The 14218-nt window shown below is 39.9% G+C and overlaps 1 protein-coding gene across 3 annotated transcripts in view; it reads left to right on the top strand.

The window, feature by feature from the left end:
• Nucleotides 1-14218, top strand: part of STXBP4 (syntaxin binding protein 4) — a 170203-nt gene that overhangs the window by 139257 nt on the left and 16728 nt on the right. For all 3 annotated transcript variants that reach the window (XM_065897361.1, XM_065897360.1, XM_065897362.1), the window contains one exon: nt 6929-6986. In XM_065897361.1, the coding sequence (XP_065753433.1) occupies nt 6929-6986 (58 nt within the window). The remainder of the gene's footprint in view (nt 1-6928; nt 6987-14218) is intronic.

Genomic DNA, 14218 nt, shown 5'->3' with positions numbered 1-14218 from the left:
TACTTTCCCATAGTTTTTCAATTATAATTGAGGAACATTACATATAGATTCAGATTTTGTGACTGCAAAAAATTTCACTGTGATATATATCATATTCTTTAGTGAAGCTTTATTAATTGTGAGTTAGATTCCCTTTCTTTCTTTCTTTCTCATAGCCACCCTTCCGCCCAAGCTCTTTCCCTCTCTTTTCTCTTTTTCTCAAGATATCAGATGCTAAAAGTTAAATGTGTTTGAGTTTTCATAACAAATACACTAGAAAATGTTTTTCAGATAAATTTGGTTATTTGAGCCCTCTGAGACTGATGGTGTTGTCTTTCTCTATTGTGTTCTTGGAATTCTCATTCTCCAGTGTTTCTCCCCATCCCAGCTCCTGCTATCATCCATGTGAGTCCACCACCTTTACTTTTCAGTTCTTTTTGTCCAATGCCCATTTTTTCCCACTTTACCACGGTCTTCCAATTCCACCACAAACCTTGGCACCACAGACAGTGGTTCAGACTCCTGACTCTCCCTCTCAAACCTCCCACCTTTCCAGCTCACTACATAGTTTATTTTCCTCAATAAGATCTCCTATTTTCTCTATCCTTCAGCCTCCACTGTTATTTTTACTTGTCTTCTTATTCAGCTTAAAGTCTGGGGTCCATTATTCCAATCACTCTTACACATTCCCTCAGCTCACTTGGCACTCTCTCCTTCCCTCCCGCTGTTTAACAAGACTCTGGGCCTCAACAAGCTCAGTCATTACCTTCTGCATGATATACCCAAGTAACGAGCATCACTGCAGTCACACAACCATAGTTCACTAGATTCCACTAGATCTCTTAATGTGTAATTATAATTATTTTAAAGCTCAATATTTTCTCTGGATCTGGTTCTGTTGGTGGTTTTATCTTTTGGCAATGGATCTTTTTCTCTTGCTTTTCTGTGTCTCATAATTGTGATTGTCAGTATTTGGAGGTACAGAACTGTAGAGACTGGGGTAAATGTTATTTAAACCCTGAAATGGGTCTGTCTCTTCTCTGTCAGGCCTTTAGTGTGCGTTTGCGGGGGAGGGTGGTTATTCACTCTCATTTGTAGGCAAGCTGGATTTGCATTTTGTTTCTAGGGTTCTATTGAGTTTACCACAGACTTCAAATTCCTCTAGTGCTTGTCTGCTGTTCTCTTGTGCTCATGTGAGGTCTGGGGTGCTGGGGGTAGGGGTTCTCAGTATGCCTGCCCCATCCTCAGCAGGCAGCAGGCTCCACACACCTGCATCACAGTGGACATTTACTGTCTGCTCTCTTGCCCTCTCCCAGAGTAGGCAGCTCAGTGTCAGGTGAGTGGTGCATGTGGGGAATGAGGGGGTATGGAGAGACTCTCGGCTTTCCTACTCTGGTCTCTGGGTTTCAGACAGGCCCCATGCCCAAGTCTCAGGGGTAGGACTTTCCCAGCCTTCCTGTCCCTCCTTAGTGACAAACAACCCTACCTCCTACTAAGTGCTCAAGTGGGTTTCCTGCCCCGCTCCTTGTGGAAGACAAACTCTGCGTCACATCAGTGCAGGATTCTGGATTTGAAAGGTTTCCTGCCTTCACCCCTCCATGACTTAGTGTCAGTGCGGGGTGAAGACATCAGGTTTTCTACCCACCTCACCCCACCAGGACAAATGAGGTTTTCGTGGAGTCTGGGAGAGACTGTGGGTGTGACAGTTTCTTGCCCCTCCCCCAGGAACAGATGACTTGCCTTCTGTCACTCAGATTCCTGTCCACATGTGGGAGTGTCCCTTGTTCCTCCCCGAACTGCAGCCGGCTATTACTTCATATCAGAGGAGGGTCCAGGTCATGGATGATACTTCTGCTCCACCCTCGAACCTTTGCAGGTCCTGCATGTGCCCACACTACCCAGGGGCTCTCTCAGGTCTCCTGCCTACCCCTTGTCTTTCTCATGAGCAAAGGGCTGTTCAGGGAGAGCAGGCTCTCCTTGTGTCTAGGGCTCCCGGGGACACCAAACTATCATGCTAGCCCATAAGCAGGCTTTACAAATTTATTACAGTTTTAGATATTTTCTTCCTACCCACTTTTATGGCAAGACTTCTTCCTGTGCTCTGCCAAGAGAGAAAGAGTTCACGTGCCCCATCTTCCCTCAGAGGGGCTTGTCACCCTTTGGAATTCAGTTCACCTGAGGGTCAGCTCAGGTGAGGAACTCAGTCTCTGAGGAACTAAACAAAATTTAAAAAAATTTTTTTAGGTTGTGCAGCTTTCCGCACATATGGTGGGAGCAACATTCTCTTGCAGCTTTCTTCATCTTAAACAGTAGCATATCTCCAGCTTTCCTGTTAAGAAACTTTCAAACAATTTTAACATGGCCTGCAAAACCCTGCATAGTCATATTTGCCTGTCTCTCCGGCTCACTCTTGTATCAGTCCCCTCCTAACTCACTCACTATTCTCCGGGAACAATGATTTCTCAGTTCCTCAAACTTGCCAAGCTCTTCCCCATCCCAGAGCCTTTGCACTTGCTGTCCACTCAACCTAGTGTTCTTGCCCACGTCTGTACCTGGATAACTCCAGCAATTTCAGAGATCCTTCCTTCATCCTACATCCCTTTATCCACACTGTACATAAAGTACTTCCTCATTCTTTCTCACAGCTGGACAATATCCCGTTATCTGATATATAGTCTTTAATCAGTCCCCATTGGTGGTTATTTAGATTATTTTCAATCTTTTACTTTTACAATTAATAATCTTGTACATAAAGGTTATCTATAAGATAAATTCCTGGAAGAATTGCTGGATTAAATGGTCCATGGAGCCAGTTCAGCATAGTGGTTAAGAGTCTGGGCTCTACTGCTTGCCAGCTGTGTAACCTTGGGCAAGTGATGGAACCTCTCCATGCCTGTTTCCTCATTTGTAAAATGGGGATAATAATAGTACCTCGTAAAATTGTTGTGAGGCCTAAGAGAGTTGGTACATGTGTAATGCAATGTCTAGCACATGGTCACTCCATTAATATGAACTGCTGTTATTAGCATTTAAAATTTTAGGTAGATCTTGAAAAGTTTCTCCCCATACATATGTTATCATATGTATACTCCCATGAGTATGAGAATGACTGCCTCTTCATACCCTCAACAGTGTCTTATTAAACTATTTTTTACTCTTTGCTAACATGATGAACACAGCCTCTCATACTAGTTTAATTTGTATTTCTCTTGTTAAGAGTGAAATTAAGCCTATTTTCATATGTTTAAGTGCATTTATGTCCTGAATGTTCCACGTGTTTCACAGACTCCTATTTGTCATTTCCTTTCTCTTACTGATTTGTAGGAGTCATTTATGTATTAAGGAGTTTAACCTTTGTCTGTGCTATGAGTTACTCTTTCATAGTATTCAATACTTTTCTTTCCTAGTACTTATTCCTACTTTTAATGGTGTCTTTATTTATGATTACTTTTTAAAGTTTCATAAGACCAAGGTACATGTTAATTTGTTAATCATTATGTATTGAACACCAGGTAAAATGCTAAACACAGAAAAATAATCACTAAAAAAATGATCAATAAATATTTAATGAAAGGGCCAAATATGACAAAGAGAACTTTCCTACGTAAATAGACTGGGAAAATAGAAGGGAAACTATTTTGTATGGACATGTGATGAGTTTGGTTTTGGATATGTGGAGTGTTAGGTGACAGCCAGTGTTCTAAGCTGAATATGCACGAGCCTCCTACTTTGGCAAAATACTCACGAAGAGTACTTTGAAACAAATGATCTCTGATGGGAAGAATGTTATGTGAGGGCTCATAAACAAATACTTCCAATCAGAAACAATAGTTGTCATAACAGTTTTAAAGCAAAGATGAAAAGGAAAGATAGAAGCATTATATATTTGCAAGTATAAAGATGTGGGGAATGTTGAAAAAATTTAATGCCTTGGGACTATAACAATTATTGAAAAGTATTTAGGTAGTATGTTGTAATTATACCCAAATCACTTATTGTGAAGGGATGAAAATCTTTACTAAAGGACAATTGCGTCCATCATAGTTATATAAGCTTGTAGAAATCAAAAGCGCCCTTTTTCTATAAAGTAGGTTATTCGGTGTATCAATATATTGTGGTTTTTAACTTATAATTAATTGGACAGTGATTGTGTTTTCTATTACTGAACTATCACTGAAAGATAGTCGCTATCAATTTAGTCCCCAAGTCTGTTTCTTACAGACTATATTAACTGCATGAAGAAGAAGAAACCACTCCGTCTTCTAAAAAGAAATGCTATTTTTTCAGAAAAGAGAATTTATCCTAAAATATTGTTCAATAAACAGGAATATCTTGATGGCTACAGTCATTGAATAACCATTTTGACTTATATGGATATGAATTGGTACCTTTAATAAGACCGTTGTGAAGTTATAGTCCTTGTTTACTAATTGTAAGAAAATAATCAGGGCAGGAACTCTATTTTGATGGCATGGGGATGCGGTATCCCAATGTCAATCTCAATTCTCAAATGATCCTATAGATTAAAAGATACTGTCTTTAAAGTATACATATTTTTTTCTCCTCATTAAAAAAAAGACCTGTGAATTAATAAATTAGGAATATGGCTATAATTGCACTGAAGAGACAAGTCATTTAAACAAAAATCTTAGTCACATTAGAATGACTTTCTACTTTTAGCATGTCTTTGCCCTATTGATCATCATTCCTGGCATTTCTGAAACTTTTTGTCATAAAAGCAGGGTTTTTGTGTACAGTCATCAGATTCTTCCCTTCAGGTGAGGGGCTTGTCAGCGAAAAATGAAGTGATCTATAACAAAGGTGTAGAAAGTGTAAAGGCGATAAATCTACGTGAACTGCAGCAGCAGTTGATCATGGCCTGTCTGGCTGAGCGTGTGCTGGCCATGGTTACTATCGGAGATATATGTAGTGTCACTTCAGGTGCTTTTAAGAAGCCAGTCATTTGCTTATGCTGAGTTCCCAGATATGCTTATTTTGTGCTTAAAATAGGAACATTTATTCATTAAGGGAAAAAAGAAACTCCTAGGTGGCCTGTGTTAATCCACAAAGGAAGGAGTTACAGAATTCTGGGCCAGGCTCTTATTTTATACAACTGTGTTAAAAGACTGGAGGTAAATATAAAGTAAAGCTTGTTTTGTTTTTCTTATAAAAATAACATCATTAGAGCTATTCTCAAAGAATATGAAGTGAATGATGATAGAGAAAGGTTTTATTTTGTTCATAGTTGCTGTTCCTGCATTTTTGCTCTGCCCCTTGCTGAGACTTGGGGAAATGGTTTGTTGTTACAGCTCAGTTACTTTCTAAAGAAGTAGGCTACCTGCACCAGGAGTCTGTTCTTTGATGTGTTAATGTTCTTATACTCATCAAAGGAGCCTTGATAAGTCAATACCAAAGACTGATCCAAAAGGTCAATTACAATCCTTAACAGCAGCAGTCCCCTACCTTTTTTTTTTAATTTATTTATTTACTTATTATTTTTGGCTGCATTGGGTTTTTGTTGCTGCGCGCGGGCTTTTCTCTAGTTACAGAGAGCGGGGGCTACTCTTTGTTGCGGTGCGAGGGCTTCTCACTGCGGTGGTTTCTTTTGTTGTGGAGCACCGGCTGTGGAGCATCAGCTCTAGAGCACAGGTTCAGCAGGCATTGCTGCGCGGCATGTGGGATCTTCCCGGACCAGGGCTCGAACCCATGTCCCCTGCATTGGCAGGAGGATTCTTTAACCACTGCGCCACCAGGAAAGTCCAGTCCCCAACCTTTTCGGCACCGGTTTCCTGAAAGACAATTCCACAGCTTCGCTCACTCTCCCGCTGCTCACCTGCTGTGTGACCCGTTCCTAACAAACCGCAGACCAATACTGGTCCATGGCCTGGGGGTTGGGGACCTCTGCTTAACAGTAATCAGGGGTGGAGCCAAGGGATGGAAACCCTTGTGTTCTAAAGGAGTACCACCCATAATTGGAATAGAAGAGAATGGGCTGCCTCAACCTGGGCCTGTTCTGTTGGTATGATGAGGACAAAAATGTACTTATTTATAGAAATATGGCCAAATGATTGCTTGCTTACTTCAGTCTGCACCTCTTTATAGCTAACTAATTATTCTCAATCCCATTACTGAAATGGAAGCTGAGTTTAGCAAATTGTTTGGCCGTTAACATTTAGTGCACAAAATTCTTAATTAACAAAATAAAATACTACAATCCATCGTAAATCATTTTGTTAAACTTTTAGACTTCGTAAGGAATTTTGTCGTGTCCAAGAGCTACTTTCAAACCGCTTGCTGATCTGGTACTCATATGTCGATTCCCTGTGGAGCTGAGTGAAAGAATGTAAAGGGAGCCGATTAAAGAAACTTTGAGCCCAAATAGACAAGCAGAGGCCATCTTGTCCATCCTTCTGCCTCCAGGCAAAAACCATCACCTGCACCAAAAATTTTTGCTTGAATCCTGCTGACAAAAATGCTCACCGGACTTCCCTGGTGGCGCAGTGGTTGGGGGTCCGCCTGCCGATGCAGGAGACGCGGGTTCATGCCCCGGTTCGGGAGGATCCCGCATGCTGCAGAGCGGCTGGGCCCGTGAGCCATGGCCGCTGAGCCTGCGCGTCCGGAGCCTGTGATCCGCAATGGGAGAGGCCACAGCAGTGAGAGGCCCGCGCACCGAAAAAAAAAAAAAAAATGCTCACCACATGTAAATGACAAGTCATGATCCATTTAATGCAACTAAAGCAGATTGTTAACTGTTCAAGACTTATTTATTGTGTTCTAAAATGCTGAGTATGAAAGCTCATCTGAATTGTTTTAATTCCTCCTTTCTAGACAATTATTTTGTACAAGAAATGTACTCAAATAATTGTAAAGCTGTGGGAAATTTGTGTCCAGGAAATAAAGTTATCTTTATCATCTTATTAAATGTATTTTTGGTTTCCTTTCACTCAAGGTCTACCTTACGGGTGGGAGGAAGCTTACACAGCAGATGGAATCAAGTACTTCATCAAGTAAGTACAAGCATCTCAACCAAGTAAGCAATTTTCTTCACATCTGGAGAGAACCTGGAAGTTGCAGAATAATCAGTAATACCAAGAAACCCTCTTGGAGGTTACAAAAATTAGTAACAAGAAGTGAAACTTCACCATTTTCATTTCATGTGATTTAAATGCTAATATCAGATATCATTTAGAAAAAAAAAACCTAATAATTATTTCAAGGGAGACATCAAAAAATTGGAACAGGATTGTCATTTGAACCTAAATGTTGGCTGCCTCAATTCACTTTTGGCTAAAAGTATTAATATTTATGCAAAGTTAATATCTAATGAAAAAGTCTGCTTTGTCTCAAAACTTATTAACAATAATAGTAATAATAATCAACATTTTTTCATGCTTTGCAGTGTACACAGTTCATTCATTCTGCAATTTTTTTTTTTTTTTTTTTTTTTTGCGGAGGAGATAAATGAGACAGTATATGAACAAACCTCATCTCAATGGAGTCTCAGAACATCCTTCATTTATAGATGAAAAAAATAAGAGCCTAGAGTAGTTGCCAAAAAATCCACAGCCAACTAAGTCACCAAGCCAGAAGGGAACCCAAGTCTTCTGATACCAGGATTCTCTCTAGTGTACTAGACTGATAGAGACCTCTCTTTGAAAGCCTCAACAGAAATACATTTTCTAGCTGCTGGACTGGTTAATTTTACTCTGGACACAGCAATCTGGTATACTTCCACTATGTTCTGAGTAGCTCTTTTCATGTCAGAGTTGGAGTTATGAGAATACAAGGGGGATTCCCAGCACCCTCTTAAAATCCCACGAGACTTCCTTATATGACCCTTTTTTAGCAAATGATACTTGGTATGCATTTGGGGAGGAAAAGAGAGATGTGTCCTTGCTGTTCTTTCAAATGTGCAAGTATTTTTCAAAGCAATATCCACATTTTGGATTCTCAAGCTCTGTGACTTTACATAGGTTCCTCCATCTCTCTTCATCTCAGTTTTCTCATCAAAAAATAAGGGGAATTGTACCTACTTTATAGAGTTGTTAAATGTTAAGCACCTAGCATAAAATTTTGAACACAGTAGATACCTAATAAAATAGTCATCATTAATTTACAACATGGAGAAAACATCATGGTGGAAAAAAGAACAGGAAAAATCGTATGACCATTAAAGACATTGAAAATTCAGAAGCTTCATATTTTGAAAAGATTTAAGGAAAAGCTAGGGGTAAACCTGGCAAAGTATTTTCTTGATTTTTTTTTCTTGTGGTCTCTAGCAAAAAGTAATTAATAAAGCAAAGGTGTAGTTTATAATACATGAAGGAGAAAGGGACTTTTGGAGCAAACGACCCAGGAATTCCATGAACAGATTACATTTAGCGCCATACTATTCACTTCCCAAATCATAACTCTTCTGGAAGGAAAGTTTCACTTCAATGTGCTGTATTAACTATGTTTAGTTCCTGAGAGATTTGAATCACTGTACTGTAGTGGTGACAAGAAAATGAAAAACCACATCCAAATTTGCACTGGGTTTCTTTCTTATGTTCACTTTGTAATGGATAAGGGGAGAGATGTGGGGATGGGGGGGGCGGTGATGCTCAACAGCCAGGCATACGTTAGGTGTATTTTTCTATGCATTGTATTCTCTAATCTTCTTAACACTGTAGAAAGTGGGCATCGCTCAGCTCTTAATAGCGATGCTATTAATATTATGATGGTGCTGAGCTGCATCCTGCCCTCAGCCATGCCTGTCTCCTAGAAGGTCCCCAAAAGAAATGCCCCATCAAAGGAAGGCAAACTAGCATTCATTGTAAACCCAGGTTCTGAAGTCAGAGGCCTTTGAAAAATGTCAGTAAATGAGTCTGGACCCTGTGGGGAACTCTTTCACCAAGGCTTAGCCTTAGCCATCTGTCAGTATCCTAACCCAAAGCTGTGTCAGAGCCTAACCAGTGCCCTGTGAGGAAAGGAAAGGATAAGGGCACCATCACCAACTACCAAGGAAAAGGAGGGAGAAAGAGACGTGAGTGTGAGTCAGAGAGTGAGCATGTCCCATTGCCTGGTACCCAGTGGTTTAAGCCACTGTCCTTTGCTGACTGGAACAGTAGCCTTGGGCTGGGCTCCTACTATAAGGGAGAACAGCATCCTAGGAGAAGAGAGAAGAGAAGTAGTAGCAAGCCCTTTGACTGCCCTGAGATCTAACTCAGTCCCTGTAGAAGGAATGGAAAGCGGCACCACATTTGTATAATCCACTCCAGTCATAGAAAATAATGTACACTCTTTAGGGAGTTATCTTCCTTGACCTTAATCTTGACTCCTAAGGAAAGCAGAAAAGAGGTAAGATAGATTTGTTAAAGGACAGTGGTGGGCAACCTTGTCTCACCATTACAGTTGGAGAAACTCTGTGGAAAAGAGGCTAAACTCATCCAGGTTAGGCAGTAGTAAAATTGCAGAGTCAAGATACAGCTCCAGGGTTGTCTGAGTCCAAAGCCATCCCCCCAAAACACACACCCATGCTGCACCATCTCCATCTCCTTATTTTAACGTAGCATGTTCACATATGATGAGAAAGATATTTTAAACTGATCTTGATTTTGTTAGAATTCTATACTTTATTCATTTTTAAATAGCAGAATAGAAACTTAGTTCTAAGCACAAGTAGTTATCTCCTGGAGACTAGAAAGGTCAAACAGTAAAGATAAGAAAATCTAACAATATACCAGTGTTTTCTTTATCTTGTCTCATGGAGGAATGGACTGCTTACCGTGAGTTGGCTTTTTTTTTTTTTTGCGTTACGCGGGCCTCTCACTGTTGTGGCCTCTCCTGTTGCGGAGCACAGGCTCCGGACGCGCAGGCTCAGCAGCCATGGCTCACGGGCCCAGCCGCTCCTCGGCATGTAGGATCTTCCCGGACCGGGACACGAACCCGTGTCCCCTGCATCGGCAGGCGGACTCTCAACCACTGCGCCACCAGGGAAGCCCGAGTTGGCTTTTTTGCTAGTCATTAACCCCATTCAAGCACCAACGTTTATTTTAGTTTAACTATTCTTAGTGGAAGTCTTATTTTACAAGTATTGTGTGCTCTCCTGCCTTCTTCTACTGAGGCCCCTGAACAAAATCATTATAAACATCAATCTTATACATAATACAGTGAGTTCTGCAGGGTGATGTTAAGCTGTATAAGCTAGAACAGAGACACAGCTGTCATCTCTCCCCGATCTCAACATGCCTGGCCATCTCCTCATCTCCATTCTCCTTTTCGATCCTCTACACACTTCAACATCTTCCCCAGGAGTTTATTTGAGGAAGACAGGATGCCAAATAATCAGACTAATTTGAATTGCTTGTAAATAGTCCTGGAGTGTGCATCTACAAGTGTTTATATGTGAGTCAAGTGCATAAGTTCTGGTGCAGGTGGATTTGATTCCATGAAGGCCATCTGGTATAAGGAAAAGAAGAGCATGGGCTTTGGATTTGGAGAAACGTAGGTTCCAATGCTGGTGTCTCCACACAATAGCTGAATGACCTTGGCATGTTTACTAAACCTCTCTGAGCTTTAATTTCTACATATAGAATGGAAAGAATATTAGCCCTTCATAGAGTTCCTGCCCAGAATGAATGAGCTTATGTATATAAAGAGCCTATCATAACACCTGACCCAAAGTAGACATTTTCAGCCAAGGTTAGGCCTCTTCACTTCCTCCTAACATTTTGATGAGGGTTTCCTCTCAGCTCTTAGCTGCGTTCAGATAGGATGCCAAATAAGTAATGTCTGCATAAGCAAGCATCCACTATATGTCTTTCTTGGAACTATTTAGATTTTTATTTTTTCATCCTCTCACTACCCCAACAAAACTTTTGAGCCTGGCTAGCCTGTGTTAGCTTTTGGGTAGGAGTAGTTCATTTACCATGTGAATGGTAATTTGGAGGCAAGAAATAACAAGTAATGAACTCAGTTCATTGCATCTGTCACCTTTGCTTAAAAAGAACAGTGACTGAGATCACTCTTCCAGAACATTGGAGGAGATGCCAGTCTGTGTATGTATACACAATGTCTGAGATTGACACCTGTCACTGTCTTCCCGGAAACTGAATTGTTAAATCTGATGGAAGCCAAGCCTCGGGCAAAGGAATAACTGTCAGTGCTGTCCCAAGAATGCCTAGACAAAGACGGTCTTCATTGAATATTCCTATCCACCCACATGTCCATTGCACACCCATTAATACTGTGTAGTCATCTACTTACCTTCTGACACAAGAGAAGAAAGCATTTTATCTCGTGTAAACAAATATAATCAAAATATTGGCATTGCTAGAGCCAGTGTTTCATAGAACTAACAAACGTATACGTCTATATATTTATATGTGTATACACCAATATGTGTATGCACATATGCAAATAGGCAGGGCTTACTCACTTGCTATATAAATACCAGTGCATTCAAGGGAAAACATTCTTATTTTCTCTTTAGAGAGAGAATTGCAGCGTTCTTAAATTCAATGACAAAAAGCCAGTTATCTTGATAGCGCTGTAATGAAATTATCTGATAAACCTGACCATTTTACCACCCAACTTCCTATCTTCCCTTTGCAGTTATATACTATTACAGATTTATAATAGTCTTTTGATATGATTCCACTGTAAAAGTTCATGTATTTTATATGTGTGTTATATAATTTAACAGAATTATTATGAGTTACGTTTGAGAGTAAAAATGAACTTAATATTACAAACTAGACATAACTGCTACGTTACTTTCATTGAACTCTTTTTTTCTATTGAAGGTTTCAGATTCACTGTGATCACTGGCCATGATTTCATGTATTAATTCTCTATTGCTGCTTAATAAATTACCCCAAAATTTTGCAGCCTTAAACAATAAACATTTATTTTCTTACCCAAGTTGCAGAGGGTCAAGAACCCAGGTGTGGCTTTGCTGGATCATTCTGACTCTCTCTCGATGTGGGTTTCTCATAAAGTTGCAACCAAGCTCTTAGCCAGGTCTGGGAATTGAAGAGTAGCTTAATGGGGCTGGAATATTTGTTCCAGGCTCACATGTGAGGCTTCAGTTCCTCACCATAAGTGGACCTTTCTCCATCCATAGGGCCATAGGGCTGCACAAACATGGCAGCTGGCTTCCCCCACAGCAAGGGACAAGAGAAAAAGTGAAAGCAAGAGAAACACCAAGATAAAACCTGCAGTGTCTTTTATAACCAATCTCAGAAGTGATTGACATACCTCCTGCCATATGCTACTGGTCACAGAGAGCACCCTGGTACAGTGTAGGAGGCAACTATACAAGAGTGTGCATGCCAGAAGGTAAGGACCACTGGGAGCTATCTTAGAGGATGCCTATGACAAGGCTGTTTCACAATGTACTATATATAATATATTAATCAATAATTAAATTATTATATATATAATCTATACATCTCTATAAATGATACAAAAATCTCAATATCATATACTTGCTTCAAACATTATATTATACTGTTGGTGATTTTTCAAGTAGGTATACTCATTGGTTTTTTATTTTGTTTGTTTTCTTAAACATCTTTATTGGAGTATAATTGCTTTACAACGGTGTGTTAGATTCTGCTTTATAAAAATGTGAATCAGTTATATATATACATATATATGTCCCCATATCTCTTCCCTCTTGCGTCTCCCTCCCTCCCACCCTCCCACCCTCCCTATCCCATCCCTCTAGGTGGTCACATAGCACCGAGCTGATCTCCCTGTGCTATGTGGCTGCTTCCCACTAGCTATCTATTTTACATTTCGTAGTGTATATATGTCCATGCCACTCTCTCACTTTGTCCCAGCTTACCCTTCCTGTTCCCCATATCCTCAAGTCCATTCTCTAGTAGGTCTGTGTCTTTATTCCCGTCTTGCCCCTAGGTTCTTCATGACCTTTTTTTTTTAGATTACATATATATGTGTTAGCATACAGTATTTGTTTTGCCCTTTCTTAATTACTTCACTCTGTACGACACACTCTGTGTCCATCCACCTCACTACAAATAACTCAATTTCTTTTCTTTTTATGGCTGAGTAATATTCCATTGTACATATGTGCCACATCTTCTTTATCCATTCATTTGTTGATGGACACTTAGGTTGCTTCCACGTCCTGGCTATTGTAAATAGAGCTGCAATGAATATTTTGGTACGTCACTGCTTTTGAATTATGGTTTTCTCAGGGTTTATGCCCAGTAGTGGGATTGCTGGGTCATATGGTAGTTCTATTTTTAGTTTTTTAAGGAACCTCCATACTGTTCTCCATAGTGGCTGTATCAATTTACATTGCCACCAACCGTGCAAGAGGGTTCCCTTTTCTCCACACCCTCTCCAGCATTTATTGTTTGTAGATTTTTTGATGATGGCCATTCTGACCGGTGTGAGATGATATCTCATTGTAGTTTTGATTTGCATTTCTCTAATGATTAAAGACATTGAGCATTCTTTCATGTGTTTGTTGGTAATCTGTATATCTTCTTTGGAGAAATGTCTATTTAAGACTTCTGCCCATTTTTGGATTGGGTTGTTTGTTTTTTTGACATTAAGCTGCATGAGCTGCTTGTAAATTTTGGACATTAATCCTTTGTCAGTTGCTTCATTTGTAAATATTTTCTCCCATTCTGGGGGTTGTCTTTTCATCTTGTTTATGGTTTCCTTTGCTGTGCAAAAGCTTTTAAGTTTCATTAGGTCCCATTTGTTTATTTTTATTTTTATTTCCATTTCTCTAGGAGGTGGGTCAATAAGGATCTTGCTGTGATTTATGTCATAGAGTGTTCTGCCTATGTTTTCTTCTAAGAGTTTGATAGTGCCTGGCCTTACATTTAGGTCTTTAATCCATTTTGACTTTATTTTTGTGTATGGTGTTAGGGAGTGTTCTAATTTCATTCTTTTACATGTAACTGTCCAGTTTTCCCAGCACCACTTATTGAAGAGGCTGTCTTTTCTCCACTGTATATTCTTGCCTCCTTTATCAAAGATAAGGTGACCATATGTGCATGGGTTTATCTCTGGGCTTTCTATCCTGTTCCATTGATCTATATTTCTGTTTTTGTGCCAGTGGCATACTGTCTTGATTACTGTCGTTTTGTAGTATAGTCTGATGTCCCGGAACCTGATTCCTCCAGCTCCGGTTTTCTTTCTCAAGATTGCTTTGGCTATTCAGGGTCTTCTGTGTTTCCATACATATTGTGAAATTTTTTGTTTGAGTTCTGTGAAA

The sequence above is a fragment of the Phocoena phocoena genome, chromosome 19 (assembly GCF_963924675.1).
Source record: "Phocoena phocoena chromosome 19, mPhoPho1.1, whole genome shotgun sequence".
In the NCBI taxonomy this organism is placed as follows: domain Eukaryota; kingdom Metazoa; phylum Chordata; class Mammalia; order Artiodactyla; family Phocoenidae; genus Phocoena; species Phocoena phocoena.
This window is presented reverse-complemented; position numbering and strand designations above follow the sequence as displayed.